General features: G+C 42.1%; 1 protein-coding gene across 2 annotated transcripts in view; it reads left to right on the forward strand.

Moving 5' to 3' along the window:
* The window catches only part of LIX1 (limb and CNS expressed 1), a 55842-nt gene extending 30842 nt beyond the window's left edge, over positions 1-25000 (forward strand). Inside the window, exons 3-6 of one of the 2 annotated variants that reach the window (XM_027545539.1) lie at positions 6390-6530; positions 9624-9719; positions 18787-18864; positions 21121-25000. In XM_027545539.1, the coding sequence (XP_027401340.1) occupies positions 6390-6530; positions 9624-9719; positions 18787-18864; positions 21121-21408 (603 nt within the window). In that variant the 3' untranslated portion in view covers positions 21409-25000. The remainder of the gene's footprint in view (positions 1-6389; positions 6531-9623; positions 9720-18786; positions 18865-21120) is intronic. The other variant, XM_027545540.1, reaches the window with a different exon arrangement.
* The last annotated feature ends 1315 nt before the right edge of the window (positions 25001-26315 follow it).

A 26315-nucleotide genomic window follows, 5' to 3' on the forward strand; every position in this document is an offset into this window, starting at 1 on the left:
TCCTAAGTCATAAGAGTGATAAAGGTATCTTTTAGTATTCATAACAAATAAAGGGTTATACCACACCTGAGTTTATGTTAATGAAGTGGCTTTTGGGGAAGCTCATAGTGATGGCGCCTGGTTGCTAGGAGAATCAGCCATATAATGAGAAGTTTACAATTTTCAGCCCCGACCTCTGACCTGATAAGGGAGAGGAGCCAAAGATTGATTTATGCACCAGTGGCCAAAGATTTCGTCAATCACGCTTATGTTATGAAGACTCCATACAAGTCCTAAATGGTGGGATTCAGACAGCTTCTAGGTTGGTGGTGCTGGGAGAAGGTGTGGAAGCACAGAGTCCTTCCACACACACCTCGCTCTATGCATCTTTCTCTTACTGTTCCTGAGTTGTATCCTTTTATAACAAATCAATAATCTAGTAGGTAACTAATTTTTATGAGTTCTCTGAACTGTTCTAGCAAATGATGGATGCTGAGGAAGGAGTTGTAGGAGTCTGTCATTTTTAGCAGTTTGGTCAGAAACACAGGGCACAGCCTGGACTTGTGTGATTGGCGTCTGAAGTGGGGTCATCTGGTAGGACAGAGCCATCTATGGAATCTGATGCTATCTCCAGGTGGACAGTTTCAGAATTGAGTTAAACTGTAGCATACCCAACCTAGACAGCATATTAAATTAAAGCAGAGACATCACTTTGTCAACAAAGGTCCATCTAGTCAAGGCTATGGTTTTTCCAGTGGTCATGTATGGATGTGAGAGTTGGACCGAAGAATTGACGCTTTTGAACTGTGGTGTTGGAGAAGACTCTTGAGAGTCCCTTGGACTACAAGGAGATCCAACCAGTCCATCCTAAAGGAAATCAGTCCTGGGTGTTCATTGGAAGGACTGATGTTGAAGCTGCAATTCCAATACTTTGGCCACCTGATGCGAAGAGCTGACTCATTGGAAAAGACCCTGATCCTGGGAAAGATTGAGGGCAGGCAGAGAAGGGGATGACAGAGGATGAGATGGTTGGATGGCATCACCGACTCAATGGACATGAGTTTGTGTGGACTCCGGGAGTTGGTGATGGACAGGGAGGCCTGGCGTGCTGCGGTTCATGGGGTCTCAAAGAGTCAGACATGACTGAGTGACTGAACTGAACTGTAGCATACCCAGCTGGCACAAGAGAGTTAGTTGGTGTGAAGAGGAAAACCCCACATACAGTGGTGACCAGAGACTGTTCTCCCTCTCAACCATGAAGCCAGTGAAACTTCTGCTGCATAGGTTACTTCAAATCACAGGCCAATTTTTAAAATGTGTGATTTCTTATTGCTTTTCTCATACAAAATCCCTCAAACTGTGTAAGCTTCAGGTCCCACACAAAACCTGGTTCCGCCTCTGCTGATTAGAAATGAGACACAGAACGGACAGAAGCTAGAGCAGCATTCCTCTAAGGATAGTCCTGGATCCACCTGCCTCAGAATCACTTGGGAAGCTTGTTAAAATGCAGACCCCAACTGCAGTCCATCTGAAGAGACTCTGACTGGGAATGTACATGTTATCAAGTTCCCCAGGTGATCTTACGATGAAAACTAAAGGTTTCGAATTTTTGGTTTGGACTGCTAGCTGAGGCTTAGCAATGGTCTTTATAACATACCCTGTGGGCTCCTAGTAGCTTGTCAATGATCTCACATCCAAAATAAAATAAAGAGCCAGAAGGAGCTGGTCTTGAGAGAATTTCTCATCCGGTGGAGCCGGAGAAGTTTAATTTAAATGACTTTTTGCTCTTGAAGGGTTACCAAATATATCTTAAAGTTGTTGAGGTAAAACCCTTAAAATTTGTGTGGTAAAACTCTCAAGTCTCTTGGCTCCATTCTTAACCAAGGGAACAATTCCAGACAGCACAAGAAAATTCTAACAGGGACTGACAGTTGATCTCTTGTTCTAGTCACAGCTGGTCTTTCTCCATTTTCCTTATCCCTACAGTCCAGGTGAAGAAAAGAACCAAAAGGACATAGGAGAGAAGATGATATTAATATAATTGTTAGCACATGCCTGCATCACTGAGGACAATTTCTTGAGACACTACACTACTTCTTCCTTGGCCTTTTCTTTTAAAAGGAGTTGAGTTCATCATGTGGGAATGGGAGGAGATATTCTTGGAATCTTATGTCAAAACAATCCACAGAGTACCAAGTATTTAGCTTGGGCTAAAGTATGACTTCCCTGGTGGCTCAGATAGTAAAGCGTCTGCCTACAATGCGGGAGACCTGGGTTCGATCCCTGGGTTGGGAAGATCTCCTGGAGAAGGAAATGGCAACCCACTCCAGTACTGTTGCTTGGAAAATCCCATGGACAGAGGAGCCTGGTAGGCTACAGTCCATGGGGTCACAAAGAGTCGGACACTACAGAGCGACTTCACTCACTCAAAGTACTATCTATACTGATTTGGGGAATGCTGGGAGAGTTTAGCCAAATTATATCTCTTCTCTATTCCAAGGTGGGTGACCATTTCTGCGACAAGCAGGAATAGTGTTGTGGTTAAAAATCTGGGCTTTCAAGTCTGACAGACAGGGGGTTTAATCTTGCTTTGATAATTTTTTAAGTTGTATGACTTTGGGCTATATAACCTCTGTTTTCTCAAGGGGAAAAGTAAGGATCACAATAAAATAAACCTTACAAGATTGTGGTGATAACTAAATGTGACAATCGACATAAAACACTCAGCTTGTGCGTGCATGCCAAGTCACTTCAGTCGTGTCCAACTCTTTGGGACCCCGTGGACTATAGCCTGCCAGGCTCCTATGTCCATGAGATTTCCTAGGCAAGAATATTGGAGTGGGTTGCCATTTCTTCCTCCAGGGGATCTTCTGGATCCAAGGATCAAACCCACGTCTCTTACGTCTCCTGCATTGGTAGGTGGGTTCTTTACCACTAGCACCACCTGGAACAGCTTAGCTCAGCACCCAGCAACAAGGATTATTATTAGTGAGCTCTGCCTCAAGGAAATGGCAACCCACTCCAGTATTCTTGCCTGGAAAATCCCATGGACAGAGGAGCCTGGCGGGCTACAGTCCATGGGATTGCAAAGAGTCGGACACGACTGAGCAACTAGGACAGACAGACCTCAAGGGTGGGCTGAAGAAGTTCCCGATTACCTGGTGGGAGCAAAGCTTCTGTGTTAGCTATCTGTGGCTGGGTAACAGATCGCCACAAAACTTCTCATTGTCTCACTCTTTGTGAGGATCAGGGATCTGGAAGCCGCTTGGTTGGGTAGTTCTGGCCCAGGGTCTCCCAGAGGTTGCAGTCAAGCCTGGAGCCACAGACATCTAAAGGCTTGATGGGGTCTGGAGGATCAGCTTCCAATCTCCCTCAGAAGGCTCTTGGCAGTAGGAATCAGTTAGATTCTTTGCATGTGTACCTTTCAGTAGGACTACTCACAACACAGCAGCTCACTCTTCCTAGAGAGAAAGCAAGTGCGACCGGAAGGACCACAGTGCCTTTTATAACCTAATGTCAAATGTGACGTACCATAGCTTCTGCTGTATTCTGTTGGTCACACAGACCAACCCCATACAGTATGGGAGTGGGCTGTACAAGTATGTGAATACCAGGAGGCAGAGATCACTGGGGGTTCTCTCAGAGGCTGGCTACCCCCACCTTTAAATAGTTTCCTGAGCAATGCCACAGATGCTCTTTTTTTTTTTTTTTTTTTGGCTTTAATTTTAGAGCTGAGAGGCTTTGAAATGATTATAGTTGTTTATAATCTACCGGCAAATGAAAGGCATCCAAGCATCAAGATAAATGTCTGAGTGGGGTCTTCTAGCCTCTTGAAAAACATGTGGCTGCACATGCTGAAGAAATCCACAGCTGACTTTAGTAAAACCTTGACTATTAAATATTCCAGCCCTGCACTTTCACAAAGTGCAAAGGACAGAAGTTGTCTCTCTGTGTTAACAAGTAAGAATGTTAGCGGATAAGTCATGGTTTACAAATCTGTATTTATGATTGGGGTCTGGCTGACAAACAGCAAGAATAAACCATACAACCTGGGGAGTCCAATTCCAGCAGGAAGTTGCTTTGAAATAACATCATACTTCATTCACTCCCCAAATGATGTCTTTGACGACCAGTTTGGACACATCAATAAAACGTCCTGTCACTTACCATATTTTATTTTCTTGCAGCATTTCCCACTGTTTGATGGTAACTCTCACAGTGCCTGTGCTTACAGCACAATCCACACTCTGATTTAGATTTGCCAAGCAGATTGCTTTTGGCCAAATTTCTTGTCCAAACATAGGTCCTTTCAGTTTGAGAGTTCCCACTAAAAGATCCCTAAAGAAAAATATGCAGTTTTACTGGCTCGGATTTGTAGCTCCAAAATTTAAAAGAAAGCGGCTGGTTAACATTATAGACATTTTGAAGTACTTGTCTTTCAGAAATGCAAAGAACAATAGCAAGGAAAGCCTTTGATGGCTCAGAATTTATTTTATTTTATGTACTTATTAATTGGTACACTTTCTCCCCCATTTTAACCAAAGATTCTGTACATTGAAACAATAAAATAAGTAAAGACATGTGTCTTCTTTAAAAATCCCGATACTGGTTAAGTCTCAGAGTCCTTTTCCATGCTTTCTGGGTAAAGGCTTTTTCTGTTCTCTCAGCCCTGCAGCACTTTGATCTCAGAAGCAGTGCCATTTGGTTGTAAATGTATGTGGCGCCTTTGATCTAGTACTTAGCTGGTCTTATTTAAAATAGATAGCTTCTTTTATCTAAGTCGTGTTTACTAGGTCTCGCTCTATGAAAGATGGTTTAAATTGCTATTATTTAGATAGAAAGTTATATAAAGTTTCTTAAGAGTGCCCAGATCTGAATCTAATTCTCTAAATTCTAAAACCCCAACGGCATTATTATATGTTTCATACAGCAAATTCTTATTAAAATGAGCTGCTTTTACAGATGTCAGGTAATATTTGCAAAAACTCTGTTTGCTTTTTAACAGGAAACTGATTTTCCAAAGAATAATAAACATATCCTACACTCGGGCAAAACGAGTACTCTCAGAGCGCCTAACTAAAAGGCCAGTTTTCCCCTCTGCAATTCACATATTAGTATATTTTTCTATTACTGGATTATGAATACAACAAAGGGTATATTGAAATGGGACTTTTAAAAATTAATAAGTGTATATCTTAAATTCTCTTCTTTAAGAGGACTTCTTAAATACTTTGTCAGTCACTTTAGTGATGGGTGCTTTCAATTTCCTAGGCTATATTCAATTATTCATTCAACAAACTATGTTGCAGGTGCAAAGACAGAGAGAGATTAGGTCAAAGACTCGGCCCTTAGGTTGCTCACAGCCTGGGGTTGGGCGGCAGAGCGCTAGTAGACAATTACACCTCAGTGTGGTGTGTGCCTCTTATGGATGCTGGTCTTCCCAGCCTGCAACTGGGAGTGCTCAGGGAAGGTCTCCTGGAAGAGGCGGTACCCAAGCTTTAGTGAAAGACTACTGACTCAGAATTCGTATCCTGTACAAATATTTCCAGCCAGATCCATAACTGCAGAGACACCTCTCCCAGTCTCCACAGCCCTGGTTTGAGGCAGCTGGCCTAAACCTTAAGAGAGGTCCAAAGCTTGAAGGGCGTTGCTGCCTGAAGCAACCTGAAAAGCTTGTAGATTGCCATCCAACACTAAAGAGCAAAAGCCCAAACCATCGTTCACAGAAGCCACTTGGTCCTAACCTGAAAGTTAAAAACACGTAAGCCTGAGGTACTCTCATAGAGTGTTACCACATTCTGAGTATTTTCAGTGCTTTCTCTATATTAATGAATTGAGCCTATCCTCAACCCTACGACACAGGGACCACTATTATTCCCATTTAGAGAGGAGGAAATTGAGGCACAGAAAGACAAGTTTGTCCCTGGTTTTTCAACTAGTAAGTTCCAGAGTTGGAATCGGAACCCAAGGAGTCTGACTCCAGAATATACGTTTTTAATTATGGTATTAAACGTGTCTCCCATTTTCCTTCGTTCCTTACTTTCTTTTCTCTGAAATAAAGATTTGAGGAGGGCCCTGGTAATGAGTGCAATCACTGAGCACAGAACAGTTGCCATTATTACTTTTGTTATTATTTATTAACAGAGCGTGAAAGCCTCTCGTACATAGTAGGCATTCAGTGACTGTGAAATAACACTAAAACATTTGAAGACTAACCAAGACATTTGCATGGGCTCTGGGGCTGCAAGAAAGTCTGCATGATCATCAAGGGGATTAGCAATGGCTGTGGAAGAATAGATGCGGACAGTAAATGTATAAATAGAAATAAATGTCCAGAGACCCATTGAGTTGGGGCGAAATGATGAGATGCCAGATTCTTTAACGACTCCTTTTCTCCTTCCCTTCTTAAGTGCTGCTTAAGTAGAGCTGAGGCCAGACGGGATGCAGCTAAAGTGGCCCTAATCAACTCCCTCTTCAACGAGCTGCCCTCTCGCCGGATCACCAAGGAATTCATTATGGAGAGTGTGCAGGAAGCAGTTGCCTCCACCAGCGTGAGTACCCACCAGGGAAGGGGGAGCTGGCTATACTGCGAGTACTGAGGCCTTTGAATCTTGGGAGATGCTAATGTGTACAAGTTCTTTAAGAACTGTGCAGGTTTTTTTTTTTTTTTTTTTTTTAACCCATTAAATCATTAATTTTCAACAAAAAGAGCACTTAGATTGAAAATCATGATATTGGGGCTGTCTCCCTAGCCATGTCTCAGCAAGATTCTTTAGCCTTCCTGGATCACAATTAATCACACTGTCTATCAAAGTGGATCGAATTATCCATCTTGATTTGTTTATTTGGGTATTTGCTGTTTGAGGAGCACTGATTCTTTTAGGGCCTAAGGATGCATGCAGTTGAATACCACTTTAACCTAGACATAAAGAAGTTCAGTTTTTCCCAAACTTGACTAATCATAAAAATTATCTGAAGCGCTTGTTAAAAGTGCCAATTCCCCAGCCAGCACGAGGTCCTGCAATCTATGTTTTTAAGGAAATACTAACTGCTTGAAGTGAAGTGAAGTGAAAGTCGCTCAGTTGTGTGTGACTCTTGGCAACCCCATGGACGATACAGTCCATGGAATTCTCCAGGCCAGAATACTGGAGTGGGTAGCCTTTCCCTTCTCCAGGGGAATCTTCCCAACCCTGGGATCAAACCCAGGTCTCCCACATTGCAGGTAGATTCTTTACCAGCTGAGCCACAAGGGAAACCCACTAACTGCTTAGCTATGAGAAAAGCTGTATGCCTAATATTTGTTAGATGTTAGAGTTATCACACTTAATATCGATTACTTTATTCCGAGAGCTCGGGAAATTTCTGTAATAGATGTAATTAAATGCAAAGTACTTTGAGAGCCAACCTATGTCTTAGATATTTAGACAGGACATTTTCTCGCCAATCTAGGAGTAGATTATTTGCTCCATGAATTATTTGGTGCTGCTGATCCTTGTACCTCCAAACTATAAACCATTTTTACCACGGAGGAAGCCTTGGGGCTCACCTGGGGCAGGCGTCTCCCTATGTGTCCTTAAAGTGCAGAAACCAAAGGGCATTACCAAAAGTGCAGAAACCAAAGGGCATTACCAAAGAGATAAGCTACCTTCTGCCTCGCCTTTAGCATGGATCAACCCTGAGATTTTCACTCCTGCTTCCCTTAACCTGACTGTGCAAGTCAAGGTTCTGTCATTCTGGAGAAGCTACTGATAAGGAAGGTGACATTATCACACCAGCTGTGACCTTTTTGGCTGCCTTCCCCCCTCATAAATGCTCTTATCACACAGAGAAGCGATGAGGGGGAGAGCGGCAGGGACTGATAGTGGTTGTCCTGGCAGAGAGACTTCAGGGAGCTCTGGTCTGTCTCTGCTCTGAGGATGAAAGGAAGCCTTTATTTTTCTACCCTGTAAATTTCAAGTGCCTTTGAGGAAGAGAAGTTAGGAAAATGATGCCTGATTTATATGTGTGGAATTTACTCAGGAGCAGGGAGGGGTCCTCAGTGTAAATGTAATTTATCATTTTTTTTTCATGGAAATTTCTAAGGAAGGAGAATATACATGGTTCATAGGCTTCTGGATGGATTTCCTCTGGGATATTTAAAAAGCCAACATAAATATTTCGGCAGTAGTGTGTTAATGTTATTGCATTCAAAAGCTATAAATTTGCGGCTATCTGAGGCTGGCAGCTGTTTGCTCAGTCTCACAAAGCCATTGCCCACCTTCCCAGGAATCCAAGGCCATGGGATATTGAAGGGCAGGCCCCAGTGCCATTCCAGAGCTCATGTTAGCTTTTTTATTGCCACTCCCCATAACCAAATATTGAAGGGGAATTTCATTTTTCCCCATCACCCACCCACCTTGTTTCTTAAAGATTAAGTGGCCCAGAATTGAAAAAATATAAACCAAAATCCATGTCTCCGGGTTGAACACCAGCCTATTATGAAAAGTTCCCATTGAGAATCACGGTGGTCAAACATCAACGTGAATCAGCCATAGGTGTATGTATGTCCCCTCTCTCTTGAACCTTCAAATTAAAAAATAAATAAATTTAAAAAAAAGGATCATAGTGGTAAAATATGAATGGTCCATACAACTGGAGAATTTTTTCCCTGTTAATTACATAATTTGCTTGGTGATCATTAGAATCCTATGAAGCAAGTCAGCATTTCAAGATTTCAATAATGGATGAAAACAGCCTCAAAGGGCAACCATTCATTCAGTTCAGTTCAGTTCAGTCGCTCAGTCATGTCCAACTCTTTGTGACCCCATGAACCACACAGCATGCCAGGCCTCCCTGTCCATCACCAACTCCCGGAGTCCACCCAAACCCATGTCCATTGAGTCGGTGATGCCATCCAACCGTCTCATCCTCTGTCGTCCCCTTCTCCTTCTGCCCTCAATCTTTCCCAGACTCAGGGTCTTTTCCAGTGAGTCAGCTCTTCACATCAGGTGGCCAAAGTATTGGAGTTGTAGCTTCAACATCATCCCTTCCAATGAACACCCAGGACTGATCCCCTTTAGGATGGACTGGTTGGATCTCCTTGTAGTCCAAGGGACTCTCAAGAGTCTTCTCCAACACCACAGTTCAAAAGCATCAATTCTTCAGCGCTCAGCCCTCTTTATAGTCCAACTCTCACATCCATACATGACCACTGGAAAAACCATAGCCTTGACTAGATGGACCTTTGTTGACAAAGTGATGTCTCTGCTTTTTAATATGCTGTCTAGGTTGGTCATAACTTTCCTTCCAAGGAGTAGGCGCCTTTTAATTTTATGGCCGCTCATTAGGGTGGCATTAATGCCACTACCAACAAAAACCCTATAGAGGTGTGGGAATTTCTGCTTTAGTATCATTATTCTTTTTGAGTATATAATCAGTTAACATTCTAATGAAAAGCTAGATTCAAATCAACTTCAAAATCCTCTTCACTTAGAGATGGTGAGATTAAGGCTTTTATCCCAGATCAGCTGGACATGGTTATAAGGTGCACACCTGAAGGGTTAGAAGCACAGGAGTTTCACCGTGGGGCCACAGGATTCATTCATGACCCCCAAAGAAGAGGAAGAAACATCCGTGACGCTTTCCTTTCCTGCTTCCTTCCCAAGGGCACTTTGGATGATGCAGACGACCCGAGCACCAGCATCGGAGCCTATCACTACATGTTGGAGTCAAACATGGGGAAGACCATGCTAGAGTTTCAGGTACCTGCCACATGTTTATTTTGCTACACAGCCCCTAGAAGCCTGGGGGAATGCCAGTCTTATCACAAACAGCTCTCTGTTTATTTTGGTCATTTTAATTTAACCGTCTTAGAATCCAGCACTATAACTCTCTTTTAGCAGCACTGTAGTAGGCTAAAACAAACAAGTCAACAAGGCACGATCTTTGCTTCTTCAAAGAAAGTAGAAGACTTGAGCTAAGAAACAGGTAGGGAACATTACCATCTTATGACCCTGTTAAGACTTTACCAGCTTTTCAGTATAAAGCTCCCCTTTAAATCAAATCAAACAGCTTGAAATACTGCTCATGACTGTTTGGTTCTTAATTTTCAGAAGTTATAGATGAAGGTGACTGCAATGTATATTAAATAATTTCCCCATCCGTTATGGTATTTTTGTTAAACAAGATCTGCCATCTCCTATCATTAAGTAAATAAAAAAATTTAGCAAGCTCTAGCTGTTTTCATTCCATGCTGACAAGCAATACCAGAGCTAAGGCACTATATTACCTGTTATTTGTAAATTAATTATATTAGTAGTAAGAAGAAGAAGAATAGCTTACACTCATCGAATGCTCACCTTGTCTGGCACTGTGCTAAGCATTTAACAAATCTTACCATAATTTAACCTTTACGGTAAATGTATGAGTATTTATTATACCCATGTCATCACTGAAGGAAGTATGTCATACAGCTTAGTAAATGGCACAGCCTGGCTTCAGACCCAGGCAGTCTGATTTCTGAGTTCATATTTTGACTATTATCCTATACTGGGCTTGACAGACAAAAATTCAATAGTGGTTGAGAATGAAAAGTATGCTCTCTAAAAAATTAAATTTGAATACAGTTGACCATCCATATACATCAATGCTACTAAGAATCAATATGCAGTGTTATAATAAGGAGACTTTTCCTCCAAGATTTATATTATTTTAGGTTAGATTCCAAGAAGCAATCAGAATATAAAGTTTTATGGGCAAAAATGTTCATCGTGGTATAATTTACAGTGGTGGTGTAGCTGAACCCTAAAGCCAGCTTTCAAATACCATCTTTGGTACCTTTCAAACTCTTTTCCGATTACAGTGCCACAGCCACTTCTCAGGTGGATATGTCCATCCTGCCCATTAAAATTCATTAATTTCACTCACCACTCTCTTGTTTGATTAAAGCAAAATCGCTCTTTTCTCATCCTTTCCTAGGAAGATCTCAGTCATCCAGATTTCTCCTTAAGCAGTTGTGGTCTCACTGACCTTTGATGTTGCTTGTCTTGGTTTGCAAAAGACCCTGAAGCTCACCTTCTGGTGTAGACAGCGGCTTGCAGCAGCCAGTGGTTCTCAGCCCTGGCTGGGGAGTGGGTTCGGCTGCCCACCTCTAAATCTGTTTCCTCATTTGTACATAAATCAGGAAGAATAATAGTAGCAATAATAGCAGTGCTACCTCACTGTGCCATTGTGGAGATTAAACGAGACTGCATAGGGAGTTCAGAACGGTTCCTGGCATATGGCAAATGCTCAGTAAAAAATGACAACTGATAGATATATATTTCTGAAGAAGGACTGCTTTACTTGAAATGCCAGAGGCTACTGGATGGACTCCCCTGACAGCTTTATCTAACCTAAAGTCTCCAGAAGAGGACAAAGTAGCTTCCCAGCAATAAATGCTTCAGGGCCCTGCGTCTCCTGCATTGCAGGCAGATTCTTGGCCAACTGAGCTATGGGGGAAGCCCTGCTATAGAATACAAGAGTGAAACTGGCAAGAGTCATTTTTTATATCCCATAACAATCTAAAGTCAGAGGAAACATGAAAGGGAGGCGCATGACACAAGAGAAGGAACACAAACTAAAACAAATCATACAGATCCAAGAGCCAAGCCTGTTCTACCACTTGTCGCCTGTGAACTCAGCCATTCTGAGACTCAGTTTTTCTCATCTACAAAATAAGAATCATGATGTCCACTGTGTAGACTTTTTGTGGGACTTATACAATGTGGCATTTATAAAGCATTTAGCACAATGATTCCCTAAGAAAGAAATCATTTATTTTAATTTCTCCTCTCTCCCTGACAAAAGAATATTGTACTTTTTTTTTTCCTTACAGAATGAGTGTTGCCTGGCCAAGAACATGGTAGCTTGTATGGGATTTAGTAACTCTTTTCAGAAAAATCAAGAATGATTTTTTTTAAATGCAGTGGGTTAGTCTGCCAAATATAAGGAAGGCAAAAAATTTTTTTTAATTTTTAAATTCTGTCCAAGTACTATGAAAGGCTGTACTCAACCACCTTTTAGTAATACTTTTTTTTTTTTAATTGCCTTACGATGGGCTGCATGTCTTCTGTGTGGTCTGCGTAGTAAGGTATTTAAGAATGTGAAATAATAATTTGACTCATATTGTGGAAATGCTTCATAAATTCTTGTAAAGGAGGCTGGGTGCCGGATGAGAGACAGAGGTAGAGGAAGACATGACAGCAGGAAAAATCCAAACTCCCTCCTCCCAGTAGGGATGCTGGCAACCCACAGGGAGGGCCATGAAGTACATCCCTCTTCCTTCCTCCAGCCCCAGCTTGCCTGCTGGTTTCCTACACATTCCTCCGTGGCCTGGGTTAAATGCTTCAACTTGTTTCTGCTCATAATGGGAATTGACCACAGGCCTGGGCTGTCTGCAGTCAACACAGCAATTCAGTCCCCCTGGTGGGTAATAGATGTGTGTTTGTATCTAGCTACGGATGACTATACAGTCTAAAAACAAGCCTGGTGTCTCCTGACTGCCCTCAGGCTTTCCAGGGGGGCCTTTAAGGAGGCAGAGCTCGGAAGAAACCTGATCGGCTTCTGCTTACCTTCACTTCAGGGCGGGAGGCTGGGGTGCCTGCTTAAGGTAGCCTTGCCTCTCTCCGTAGAGAAACTGCCTCATGTTTGCAGGGGTGGGATGGTGGCAGCTCTAGCCACTGGGTCTTGTCAAGGTCAGATTCAAGGCAGACTTTGACTGAAGCTGGTTAATATATTTATTCTGAAGCCTAATGCAATCCAAAGATGAGCTGTTTATTTACATCTTTGCTAAATTCTCAAGGTTGCCTTTTAAAACCTCATCCCATAAACAAATTTCCTCTTAAATCCATTCTCTTGGGTTGGGAGATGGTGCCCACCTGCTTTTCAAGTTCTCCATTTACACTGTTTGTTTTTCTTATTCCTGATGAATCACAGAACCAAGCCAGTCTCCCAGACAGAGTTCCAGAGAGAAGCAGTGTTCATTTTCTCCCTGCGAAGTAGCTGGGAGGCCACACATCGTTTCTCGTAGGAGGCAACACCAGGAAGCTCTGTGAGGACAGACCCCAGTTGTTGTTGGGTTAGATTTAATGAATCTAATGACATCTAATTTAATGACAACATGAACCAGAAAAGCTGTACAACAAAAGCTACAACTCCAATGTTCCTGGAGAGAAAGAAAACACAGGACTCAATTCACCATTTGATTTCAAATTTACTTATGGGGGCTCCCTGAGGCTCAGACAGTAAAGAATCTGCCTGCAGTGCAGGAGACCCAGGTTCGTTCTCTGGGTCAGGAAGATCCCCTGGAGAAGGAAATAGCTTCCCACTCCAGTATTCTAGCCTGCAGAATTCCACGGATAGAGGAGGCTGGTGGGCTACAGTCTATGGGGTCACAAAGAGTCAGACACAACTGAGCAACTGCTGCTGCTGCTGCTAAGTCGCATCAGTCGTGTCCAACTCTGTGCGACCCCATAGACGGCAGCCCACCAGGCTCCCCCGTCCCTGGGATTCTCCAGGCAAGAACACTGGAGTGGGTTGCCATTTCCTTCTCCGATGCATGAAAGTGAAAAGTGAAAGTGAAGTCGCTCAGTCGTGTCCGACTCTTAGTGACCCCATGGACTGCAGCCCACCAGGCTCCTCCGTCCATGGGATTTTCCAGGCAAGAGTACTAATATTTGGTAAAGGGAACTGGCTACATAATGTATGGGGCCTGGTGCAAAATGAAAGTTTAAGGCCTTTTGTTCAAAAATTGCTATGAATTTAAAGATAGTAAAGCACTAAACCAAGCTCAAAGCCTGTGTGACTGCACAGATCACAAGCTCGTGAAACTGCCCTTGTCCCTGACACAAGATCCCCAGAACAGCCCAGACTAGGGTAAGAAGAGTCAAGCATTCAACTGGGGTACAAAATTTAAAGGAGCAACAAAAATTCAGTAATCAAGGCAAATAATATTATAATGTAATACATTTAAAACTCAAAATAAATGTGCAAAAATCTATGACAAATGAAACATCCAAATTTTAAATAAAGATAGGATTTAAATAACAGACCCTGAACTTATGTGACTCACCTTAAGTCTTGCTTCACTCACCTGGCCCTAGTCTTAACCCCACCTCTAGGCCAGCTTCTTGTTTATCTGTAAGCCCATGGAGAGGAGCCAGGCTTCTAGGTCAGCCTACGTTACAAACACAGCTCAAAGACTTCAGTGAGGAAGAAGCAGGACAGATAAGCCCACCAAACAGACTTCATTCAAAATGATAGGGCTTCAACAAGTAGAAAACAAGGCTGAGAAGACCAGGCAGTGAGGAGTCACGGGAAAACTAGGAACTGAGTCCTCACAGAAGCCCACAGCCACCCTCTCCTTGCCAGTCTTTCATAATGCAAGGATTTCCAATGGCATCAATGATAAGCACGCAAGGATTTCCTGGGGTTGAGCCAGGGTTCACACAGCTTCAGGAAGATCTGAAGATAGCAAACTTGGTCAGTTCAGGTCAGTTCAGTTCAGTCACTCAGTCGTATCCGACCCTTTGCGACCTCATGGACTGCAGCACGCCAGGCCTCCCTGTCCATCACCAACTCCTGGAGTTTACTCAAACCCATGTCCATTGAGTCGGTGATGCCATCAAACCATCTAATCCTCCGTCGTCCCCTTCTTCTCCTGCCTTCAATCTTTCCCAGCATCAGGGTCTTTTCCAATGAGACAGCTCTTCGCATTAGGTGGCCAAAGTATTGGAATTGCAGCTTCAACATCAGTCCTTCCAATGAATATTTAGGACTGATTTCCCTTAGGATGGATTGGTTGGATCTCCTTGCAGTCCAAGGGACTCTCAAGAGTCTTCTCCAATACCACAGTTCAAAAGCATCAATTCTTGGTCATGGGAGGGGAAATAAAGAAATGGGACAGGGAGAATGTGGAAATATTTCAGTATACTTCATGTAACGATGGTAAGATCTGTTATCCTCCTCCAGAGAGGAGGGCAAGCACTATAGATCAGGACACAAAGTAAGAAGGTAGAAAGAAGGTTATCTTTCCTAGGGGATTTAGGAACAAGAGCTGCAGGGAAGAAGAGGCAGTTGTGTTACTGCAGAGGAAAGAACTGCTTGATGACAGGATAGAAATTTAGACAAACCAGAGGAGGTGAGGAGGATAATCCTCCTCCTGCAGGCAAAAACAGTCCAAGTCTCAGTGGGGAAGTTTTATGAGAGGGGTAGGTTGCCAAGGGATATGAGAAAGATTTCCAGTTCTGTTCACAGAATTGTGAGTTCCACAGTGTTAGGAGGGTTGCTGAGTGACACAACAGAAATTTATATGGATGAGGGGCTTGGCACAAAAATAAGAATGAAAGCTTAGAGGACATGGGAGGGAAAATACATTGTGAGGGCGGGACAGTTATCAAAGGATGGAATTAAGAGCTCTGTTAGCAATAGGTTGTTTCTCAAACTGGGCCACATGGATACAAGGACGATGCCAGGAGGGTTACTGAAGTCACAGAATAAACTCAATACCTCTTTCTGGGTTGTCGACATTATGTGAAGATTGCAGGATGAGGAAAGGAGAGGAGTGGCATTCGTTGTCTTCTTTAAGGAAACAGACATATACAATAAAATGCAAAATTTAAGAGGAGTCTTAAAATAAAACATTTGTCAATATTGTCCCTCCTGTAACACCACGGAGACTGCTTCATATCAGAACGTAAACAGCGTTCCTATCCATTTCTTTTTATGTCTGCAAAGCATTCGGTGAGTAGGCCTGAGGGTATAGCAAGGAGGGCAACACAAGTTTGCCTTCCTCAGCCACTGGGGTTATCTTGGTAAAAGGCACAGTGGTGGGAGCCAGATAGATTATGGATTTGGTTGGGAACAAAAGATTCTCACTTTCCCAAAGCAGCACAGTGCTGTGACAGAGTGGAAATCTGGAAGGGGGCAGAGAGAAGTGGAGAGGAGCCATAAGAAGGGTGAGTTCCCCGGGCCCTGGACCCAGGACCCTGGGCATGCAGACATGGGGTCAGTGTGTGGCTCAGCTGGTGTCCATGTCAGATTCTAATTAATGGAAACACATGGTTCTGCCCTTACCAAGGTCTCTGTCTGTTCTTGGGCTTCCCTGATGGCTCAGACAGTATCTGCCTGCAGTGTGGGAGACCCGAGTTTGATCCCTGGGTCAGGAACATCCCCTGGAGAAGGGAATGGCAACCCTCTCCTGTGTTCTTGCCCGGAGAATTCCATGGACAGAGGAATGGTGGGCTACGGTCCATAGGGTCACAAAGAGTCAGATACAACTGAGCGACTAACAAAGTGTGTTCTTGTGGTGCTTACCGTGTAGTAATACATACACGAAATCCTAAACTGAAAAGAAGAAAAGCATTACATTCTAGGGGCAATTTAAACATGAGAATAGTGCTATTCAGACATGAGACATTTAGACATGAGAATATTTATTCTGATGATCTTATCTCTTTAAATTTTACCTCATAATTTCAAGGAAACTGTAATCTCAAACTGAGCTTATGTCTCCAGATTTCATAGTGAAAACGTTTTCCAGAGCAAGCAGACATAAAGACAATAAAAGTCCACTTTTTTTTTTTTTGAATGGGCATAGACATCTATTCAAATGTTAAGCTTTCATAAGTTGTCTCATCACCAGGAAGTTCCTTAACTGTATTGTTATTTTCCAATAGGTATGTGGCTGTGGTTTGTACTACCACTAATCCACTGTAGATGTTTCTCTGATCAAAAAAGAAAAAAAAAATGTAGGTAACTTCAATGCTGCTGCTAAGTCGCTTCAGTCATGTCCGACTCTGTGTGACCCCATAGACGGCAGCCCATCAGGCTCCCCCAACCCTGGGATTCTCCAGGCAAGAACACTGGAGTGGGTTGCCATTCCTTTCTCCAATGCATGAAAGTGAAAAGTGAAAGTGAAGTCGCTCAGTCGTGTCCGACTCCTACGGAAGACTGCTAATCCTAATCAGATTGGAAAAACAAATTCTTCAGTATGTTGAATACATGTTAGCTTGCACTCGGTATCATGCAGGGAAAGGATGATGCTGACAGAAAGGCTAAATGCTGTGCTCAGCCCTGGCCGTTGAATGTGAAAACTGTGGGTGGCTTTAATATTAATTCATCCTTATTGGTCATATTTTAAGGCATTTTCTTGACTGAATTTATAAACTCAGAGGTATTTTACAGTTTCTGTAGTTTGTCCATTATATGCTCTATATTTATTTTTTGGCCTGAATTTTTTAAAATTTAAATTATTTTCATATGGCATATTGTCACTTGGTTCAAAGCTCAAAAGGTACAAATGAGTGTCGGAGGAAAGTCTCGCTCCATTTTTCTCCCCAGAGGCGACTCATGTTGCCAGATTCTTTTGTATCTTGTCAGAACTCTTCTAGGCATTTACAAGCAAATATTTATAGGCATCTTCTAATTCTTTTTTAATCAAGTAGTAGCACTCAGTATACATGTTGGACACCTTGCTTTTAACAACACCACACAGAGACTCTACATTAGAACGAGAGAGCCTTCTCACCCTTTGTGATTGCCTTGTATTTACTAGGACGACCATGTTGTAAGGGAGAAAGAATCATTTTCTTTTTTATCCTTCTGAATTCTTAGCCGAGACTCCTGTAATGAAAGACAGATTCAGAAGAGAAAAACAGAAGTACACCTCACGTATGTGTGAGAGATACCCAGGGAAAAATGAGGACCTCCACAAGGTGGCTTAGAATTCAGGATTAAATTCTATCTTAATACGGAGGGGAGAGGGGGTGTGGGCCTCTCAGGAAAGCGCATGTGCGCCTGCTCAGTTGCTCAGTCATGTCTGAATCTTTGCAACCCACGGACTATAGCCCATCAGGCTTCACCTGGTGCTCTGCCCGTGGGATTCCCCAGGCAAGCATACTTGAATGGGCAGCCATTTCCTCCTCCAGGGGATCTTCCCCACCCAGGGGTCGAACCTGTGTCTCTTAGATCTCCTGCATTGGCAGGCAGATCTTTTACTGCTGAGCCACCAGGGAAGCCCCTTAGGAGAAAGGAGATAATCTTTAAGAAAGATGAATTGATCCTTAGAGGAATAGATAGGAGATATGATAGAGACAAAGTTTGGCTGAGCATGGAGTGGACTTCAGTTTCTACTTCTGTGATAAGAGTCAGTATACCCTGGTTGATAAAACTTCTGGAGAAGGGATCTATACCAATTAAGTTCCTTTTGGAGGATCTGTCTTTTGGGACATAAGGGGAGTTCAGAGAAAGCCTCTTCCTCTGTTTGCAGTTTTTAAGTAGTTATAGCTCAAAATAATCAATATACCAAAGTTGCATATTTGGGGGTGCTATATTATGCTACACTTCAGGATTTAACCATTCCTTTTTGTAACCATTTCATTTAACCATTCCTTTAAAAATGAACATTTAAAATATTGCCAGTCTCAGGCAGTTTTTTTTACATGATGCAATAAATAGCCTTGCCTACACATTATTCGAAGATGTGCTGGTATATTTATATAGCTTCCTGGGTGTAAAATTGTTACAGCGTATGTGTTTACACTGTTGAGAGGTATTTGTCCATTATTTAATAGTTCGTGCCAAATATAGATAAAACAGAGGAGGGAAGGAAAAACGCTCCGGAAGCCTACGACTGTGGTATTTGAAAAGTCTCAAAGTGTTCTGACAGTACTGTGTATTCCATTTGCCTGATATAGTTGGAGTTAGGGTTATGACCTCTTCAGCAATCACTGAGGCACTTTCTTTCACATTTCTGCTTTGAGACTAATGACAAACATTTGGGTTTTATAGGAGCTTATGACCATTTTCCAACTATTGCACTGGAATGGAAGCCTCAAAGCCCTTCGTGAAACAAAATGTTCCCGACAGGTGAGATTTTGCCAATAAAAAGCAGGTTTGTGTTGTATGGCATCTTCCACTGAGGTTCCTTTATTTGAATTTTTCTCTGTTTAGCACCTTATTTATTAAAAGCAGAGGAGATATATATATATATATATATATATATATATATATATATATATATACTGTGCTTAGTCACTCCATTGTGTCCGACTCTTTGAGACCCTCTGGACTGTAGCCTGCCAGGCTCATCTGTCCATGGGGATTCTCCAGGCAAGAATACTGGAGTGGGTTGCCATGCCCTTCTCCAGGGGATCTTCCCAACCCAGGGATCAAACACAGATCTCCCTCATTGCAGACAGATACTTTACTGTCTGAGCCACCAGGGAAGTATACGTATACTAACATGTATATATGTATATGCTAACATATATATGTAATATTATGTGCACATAACTATATGTGCAACATATAAGTGTACTAACATATACATACATATATATATATATATATATATATATATATGGTATATCTCTATGTGGTATCTCTCTCTCTGATATATCTATCTAGATTTAGATCTAGATATATCAGTCTGGTTGCATCAGGGTCTGACCACACACACTAAGAAGAATGTCGGCTGGCCATAGGACAGATTTAGACACCTGTACTGAACGCTAGAATGGAGGGATCAGTAAGACAGATTTCGTTCCTAAGTCAGATACGGCATCTACTCCATGCAGTGTGCCCCCTCCCACTCTTCAAAGCAGAAAGAAATGTGAGTCTGCGCCGCCTCCAAACCTCCTCACCGAGAACAGGTAGTTATTTATAGCAGGAGGATTCTTCTCACCCCCACCAAATGTTCCCAGTGGGTAACAGAACTGATTATAAAGGTGGGAGACATGGTATTTCCATCACTTCAATTTTTTGTTTTTGTTTTCTATAACTTCAATTTTTTTTTTTTTTCCAGTCACTTCAGTTTTGGGGTTTGGAAGTTCCTTCTTTATTTTTCAGAGACAGGGCCTCACTATTTCTTAGCCATCTATGAAAAGCATCCTGCCCCCTTTCTTGTGGCAAAGGCAAGCCCCTCCCATGCACTTAATGGTTCTCACCCTACTATCACTGAAGATTTGTTCTTCCTTTATCCCACTAGATTTCGAGGATAGTAGTTTATTTTTGAGAATTTGCTAACAGGAAGTTGTATGAGGAGCACAGCCTCTACTAGGCAGCAAGATGAGGGCGGATGTAAAAGTTTTCCATGCGCTGCTGCCCCAGGAGTTTTTGTTCTTTGCCTAGAAAGCCTGGCTTTCAAAATGTCAAAGATGCAAAAGAAATGAGTAGCTGACAATGGCTTTGGCTATTTTTTTCTTTTCCTTTGATTTCATAAAAAGCCTTTGAAACATGCCGAGTTGGTTACAAACACTTTTCCGTGATTGTTTTTAATTTGTTAAGGTCATAAATAAATACCATATGTTCTTGAAAATAAAAATAAGCAACACATCCAGTCCACAAGGTCTTTTTAAAGAGCGTTCATCAAACTTATACATGACATTACAGTGTACGGGCGAATTTTAAACACGAGAATTGGAAGATAGTGACTAATTTTGCATTGTCTGCAGAAAGTAAGAGACAGTGCACATAAAGTTACCATTATGATATCAGTGATGATAATACCTATCTTCCATAATTGTTAGGGTCCTTCCCATAGTGACTGTGAGCTGTTTAGTCTGTCATCTTCGTTATGCTAACAACACAGCAGGTAGGAAGCTGACTCTCCTGGTGTCTAAGTCTTGTCCTGACTCAAAGCTTCCTGTTTTCTACAGTGGGTGTGACCAAACCCAGTTCTGCCCAAATCCTTCTGAGCAGTTGTTTCCTTCTATCTTGCCAAAGCAGCTAATGTTGGGCAGAAGGATTATAAATAAATGAGGTAAAGCTCATACTAATTGTTGTAACAATACAGTTTCAAAGGAACATATATTTTCCAGTGAGGTTAGAGCTCTGTTCTGTGAATAATTTTAGGTCATTCCTGGTGGCAGTGTTTTGATTCAACCTGGAGACCTTTACTTTGGGTACCAACTTAAGTCATTTTGATCCTTTAAGAGGTGTGTCCTGGGGTTGGGCTTCCGTTCATGAACATCAGAGAGGTTTGGTTGTCGGTAGAACCCCCATGGGTGTTTGTGTGCTGGGGTGGGGGGTGGAGGCATAGGAAACGAAGTATCAGCAGGCCATGAGCCCAGGTACTTTTGTTGCTCTTCACTGATGCCCTGGACCTTGTCTCTTGGTTCCCAGGAAGTCATCTCCTATTATTCCCAGTACTCCCTGGATGAAAAGATGCGCAGCCACATGGCCCTAGACTGGATCATGAAGGAGCGGGAGTCACCAGGAATTCTCTCCCAAGAGCTGCGAATGGCCCTGAGGGAGCTGGAGGAAGCCAGGAAAGCAGGACAAGAACTACGGTTTTACAAAGAAAAGAAAGAGATCCTGAGTTTAGCCCTGACGCAGATCTACAGTGATCCTGACGCTTCTTCACCCAGTGATGATCAGCTGAGCCTCACGGCCCTTTGTGGCTATCACTAGCAAGACCAGGTCCCAGTTGCCCCCAAGGTGGGCAGAAGCCGGACTCTCCCATGAGGAAGCTCATGGAGAGGTTTGGTCATCAGAGGCTTTAGCACTTCCAGATGCTATGTGAAGGCGGTAGTAATTCTCCTCACTTATTCCATGCACAGTATCTCAAGAATAGTAGGACCCTTATAGGACCCAACGTCCCCCTCAGTGCAGTTTCCCCATTGAGTTCTCAATAGTTCCACCTCAGGCCGAAAGGATGAAGACGGGATTGTTTGGAAAATATTTCCCAGGCCTGGCTTCAACCTGAAGCCTGGCTGACATGTGCCTTGCTGGATTACGTATGTTGTTTCAAAGAAAGAACCAGTGTAGCAACTCCGAAAAAAACACCAGCCAGGACTAGGGAAAGTAGCATGATAGCAATTAAAAAATACTTGGGATTAAATAAACAATATGGATTATTTTTTAAAATATCCAGGAGTCAGAGTTTCTTCTTAAGCTTTGTCAGCTGCAAGATCATTTACACTCCACTAGGTGTAACATACGGAGAAGGCAATGGCACCCCACTCCAGTACTCTTGCCTGGAAAATCCCATGGATGGAGGAGCCTGGTAGGCTGCAGTCCATGGGGTCACTAGGAGTCGGACACGACTGAGCGACTTCACTTTCACTTTTCACTTTCATGCATTGGAGAAGGAAATGGCAGCCCACTCCAGTGTTCTTGCCTGGAGAATCCCAGGGATGGGGAGCCTGGTGGGCTGCCGTCTATGGGGTCGCACGGAGTCGGACACGACTGAAGCAACTTAGCAGCAGCAGCAGCAGGTGTAACATAAAACTTCAGCGGGGATTTTATCTGGACATCCCACCATCAAAGATTTTGAAGTGGTAATGGTATGAAAATACTATATAAGTGTAATGGGGCTTAAATTGTCATTGTCCTAATTTTTTAAAGCCCGCTCTTCCATATGGGGATAAATGGCACCCAGGTTAGCACCTTACTTGTTTTCCTCAAGAAGAATTAATATCCAGTTTTTGTGAGTCCTCAGTCACGTGCATTTTTAATTTGCAAACAGATGAAGTGCTTTATTTTTATGTCTGCCACCTCAGTCATATATCTATACTGGGGACAGTTACTGGCATTTCTAAGACGACAACGTTTTGAAAAATTATTAGCATTTAACAGTACTTATATTTACATTTGATTTGTTTCTCCTGCATTAGAGAAAAGGAATTGTTAATTGTCTTTGTTGTTGTTCGGGAACTTAAGCCACCAGTAGCTCAGATGTAGTGTCACTTTCCCGTTTAAATTACTGGACTCTTCTCTAAAGGAGGGACAAAACATTGCCATGTCTCTTTTAAAATGGCTTGGGTCAACCAACTGATTAGAAAACCAAAAGCAAATGCAAACCATTTTTATGGTTCTCCGTCACTCAAACTTAAGAATGGCAGCAGTGCCAGTTTTAAACACTTACACATAGTTCCTTAGTTTTAACACGGGATGGATTATCTTGCATTTACTCCAATGTCAAATTTAATAAAAACACTTTTCTCAGTTTTCAATAAGATTTCCTTTTCTTCCTGTTTAGGCAAATGCGCATTAACTTTCATGAAAGCTGAAACCATTATAATTACACTAATGTTTACAAAAATGTGATAGTTGTAGCTTCATACCTAAATATCTACAATGCTAACTGTCACTCCTTGAATCCCCAAGAAACTGTATACTGAGCATGTATTTTGGAAGTAGCCTTATCAATAAAACTTAACTTCACACATCAGATTTCTCACCCCAGGGAAAAATTTAGCTATATACCTTCCCTACTCAAATGTCTTGCAGACATAATACTATATAATATTAGATACATTTTATTTAAAATATTGTTTTAACAAAAAACAATCACATCCCTCCCCATGATGAGGCTAAATGCCACCTAGAAGAAATTCCCAAATAGAAATTAGAATTAATATCTGTAAGTGAATACATTTTAAAATTAAATCACATCCTATTTAAAGTAATGTTTTTAAGAAGTCATTACTCTTTATCATTTCAGAAAAGATACAGCTTCCCGTGTTAGGTGTGATGAAAAGTAGGTACTTCTGTACTGCATTTGCAGTCTTTAACAATGACCACCTCAGGCTGACATTATCTAACTAGATGCAGGAACAGGAATCGGCTAGAAAATATTAAATGTAGTCTCTGCCTGGCAGTTAGAAAAACTGTACCCATTCCGTACACTGGAAGCAGAGGCTCTGGCTTGGCCACTATTAACTTTTCCTGGCTGGTCAAAACTGCCCACTCTTCCCGCCACGGTGTGGGAGTTTCAGCAAAATAAGCAAAAGTCAGAATCTTTGCCACTCCCTTTGATGTTCATTTATCACAAATCAGTATCAGCTAAGACCTAATGTCTGTCGGTATATCACATCAGTTCAGTTCAGTTCAGTCGCTCAGTCATGTCCGACTCTTTGTGACCCCATGAATCGCAGCACGCCAGGCCTCCCTGTCCATCACCAACTCGCGGAGTTCACTTAGACTCACATCTGTTGAGTCGGTGATGCCATCCAGCCATCTCATTCTCTGTCGTCCCCTTCTCCTCCTGCCCCCATCCCTCCCAGCATCAGAGTCTTTTCCAGTGAGTCAACTCATCACATGAGGTGGCCAAAGTACTGGAGTTTCAGCTTTAGCATCATTCCTTCCAAAGAAATCCCAGGGCTGATCTCCTTTAAAATGGACTGGTTGGATCTCCTTGCAGTCCAAAGGACTCTCAAGAGTCTTCTCCAACACCACAGTTCAAAAGCATCAATTCTTCGGCGCTCAGCTTTCTTCACAGTCCAACTCTCACATCCATACATGACCACTGGAAAAACCATAGCCTTGACTAGACGGACCTTTGCAGGCAAAGTAGTGTCTCTGCTTTTCAATATGCTATCTAGGTTGGTCATAACTTTCCTTCCAAGGTATATCACACAAACATATGTAATTCTGGCCTTGAGACTAGCAGGGTTGAACAGCAAAGTAGACTATTGTTATTTTTCATTTTCTATATCTTCTCAATAACACACTGTGTTGAATGGGCCTGGAGTGGAGGATTCTCTACTTAAATATATAGAACCCTGGGTTCTAACATTTTGTGGTTATAAATTCTTTAAGAATCTGATAGAAGCTATGGACCTTATCCTAGGAAAACAGGATGAAACAATTACATTCAAAATTACACAGACTGTTTCAGAGTGTATGTGAAACTCCCCAAAATCCATACATTGCTCTGTTGAAAGGACGCCCAGTTTAAAACTCTTAATTTTTGCATATCTACTTACAGTTTCTTAAACTTTTCAGCAGGGCTCCAATATAACTCAGACATAGTCCCATTAACCTGTCTCTGAGACCAATGTCATCATCCTTAAATACAGAATTGCACTGATTAAAAAAAAAATGTTTAAAAATTAAAAAAAAAAGAATTGCACTGATTTGTGACAAGAGATAGTTTAATTTTCACAAAACCCAAATACCCCAGATTGTTATGAAAAAAACCGCTTAAAGAAAATTAGTCACTTAACTTGTATGAACATATCAGAATATCACAGATTTAATAAAGTCATTGTTCCTCTAATGATCAGAATTTGGTCGTCCATTTGTTCAATATGTTTGCTGTTACATTCATTCACCTATTTCTAGAAAAGGAAAAGAATCAAGCCATAGATATTCTTGAAATGCTGTACCCACATCAATGATAAATCTGATCAGCTAGGTCTCAGGAAAACAAGAAAGAAAACATAAAAGCTGAACACCTTTCAATTTCTTTAGAGAAAGTTTTTGACATCAGGAGCATTGTTGTAGTTGACTTAATCTCTGAAATACTTTAGAGGGTTCTCAGTTCTGTCATGCCATGCCTCTCTTTCTTGCCAAATGACAAAAGAAGCCAGACTAAGAATATTTTTATTATCCCTGACTATGTTTACAGGTAAGGACTATTTAAGACATTAGCTCTTGTATATTGTTGATTTTTGTTTTGTTTTGTTTTACCTTGCAGAAATGCAAAACTCAAGATTTCTTCTATGGTGTCCACCATTTTAAAGGGTGAATATTAAGATTATTTTTAGCCAGGGCTCCAGGGAAATGAAAATATTTTCCCTACCCCAGTAGTTCTCAACTTTGGCTCACATTAGAAATATTCAAGGAGATTTAATAGATCCTAGCTATTCAGACGATCCCCAGATCAATGAAATCAGACTCTCTGGAAGTGGGACCCAGCCATCAGTATTTTTTAGAGGTCCCAGGTAGTTCCAATGTGCAATAAGGTTAGAACCATGGTTCTACCCAGGAAGTTCTGGCTCAAAGGCCTGCGGCCTAACTAGTGGGAGCTGTTACTTAACTTGGCACTGGCCCCAAATTAAAGACATTGAGCTCTTCTGATTTAGGTAGGAGCAAAACCTTTTGCTTGGGCAAGAGGCTTTCCTGGAGCCCAGAACTAAAGTTGGGCAAGCGTGTGTTCACACACACACATCTTATCTTAGCAGGAGAGACAGATCTGTTCCAGGTCCAGACTTTTTCTCAAATATGCCACACAAACTACCTGTACCAGAATCATCCTTTAAAAATACAAGTTCCTGGTCCATGCCCAGACCCGCTAACCAAATTCCAGGAGAGAGTCTGGATTATTTACCACTTCACCAGGTGTTTCTGATCACACTTAAATTTGAGTTCTTTTGGCCAAGAGCTACTTAGCACATTCTTTAGTAGGCAGCACAGCCTTGGCCTAACATAATCAGCCTCTTGGTGGAGAGTACAGAAAGGAATAAAGGAGGACAGGGGAGGTTGCCTCTTCACTCTCCTGGAGCTACAGAGAAGCAGAAGGGCTAGCTGCCTTTTCTCTCCCAAGAGAGTAGCTCCCACTCTTTTTATCACTTTGGCTCCAACATTTGGAA

This window comes from Bos indicus x Bos taurus, chromosome 7, assembly GCF_003369695.1.
Source record: "Bos indicus x Bos taurus breed Angus x Brahman F1 hybrid chromosome 7, Bos_hybrid_MaternalHap_v2.0, whole genome shotgun sequence".
In the NCBI taxonomy this organism is placed as follows: domain Eukaryota; kingdom Metazoa; phylum Chordata; class Mammalia; order Artiodactyla; family Bovidae; genus Bos; species Bos indicus x Bos taurus.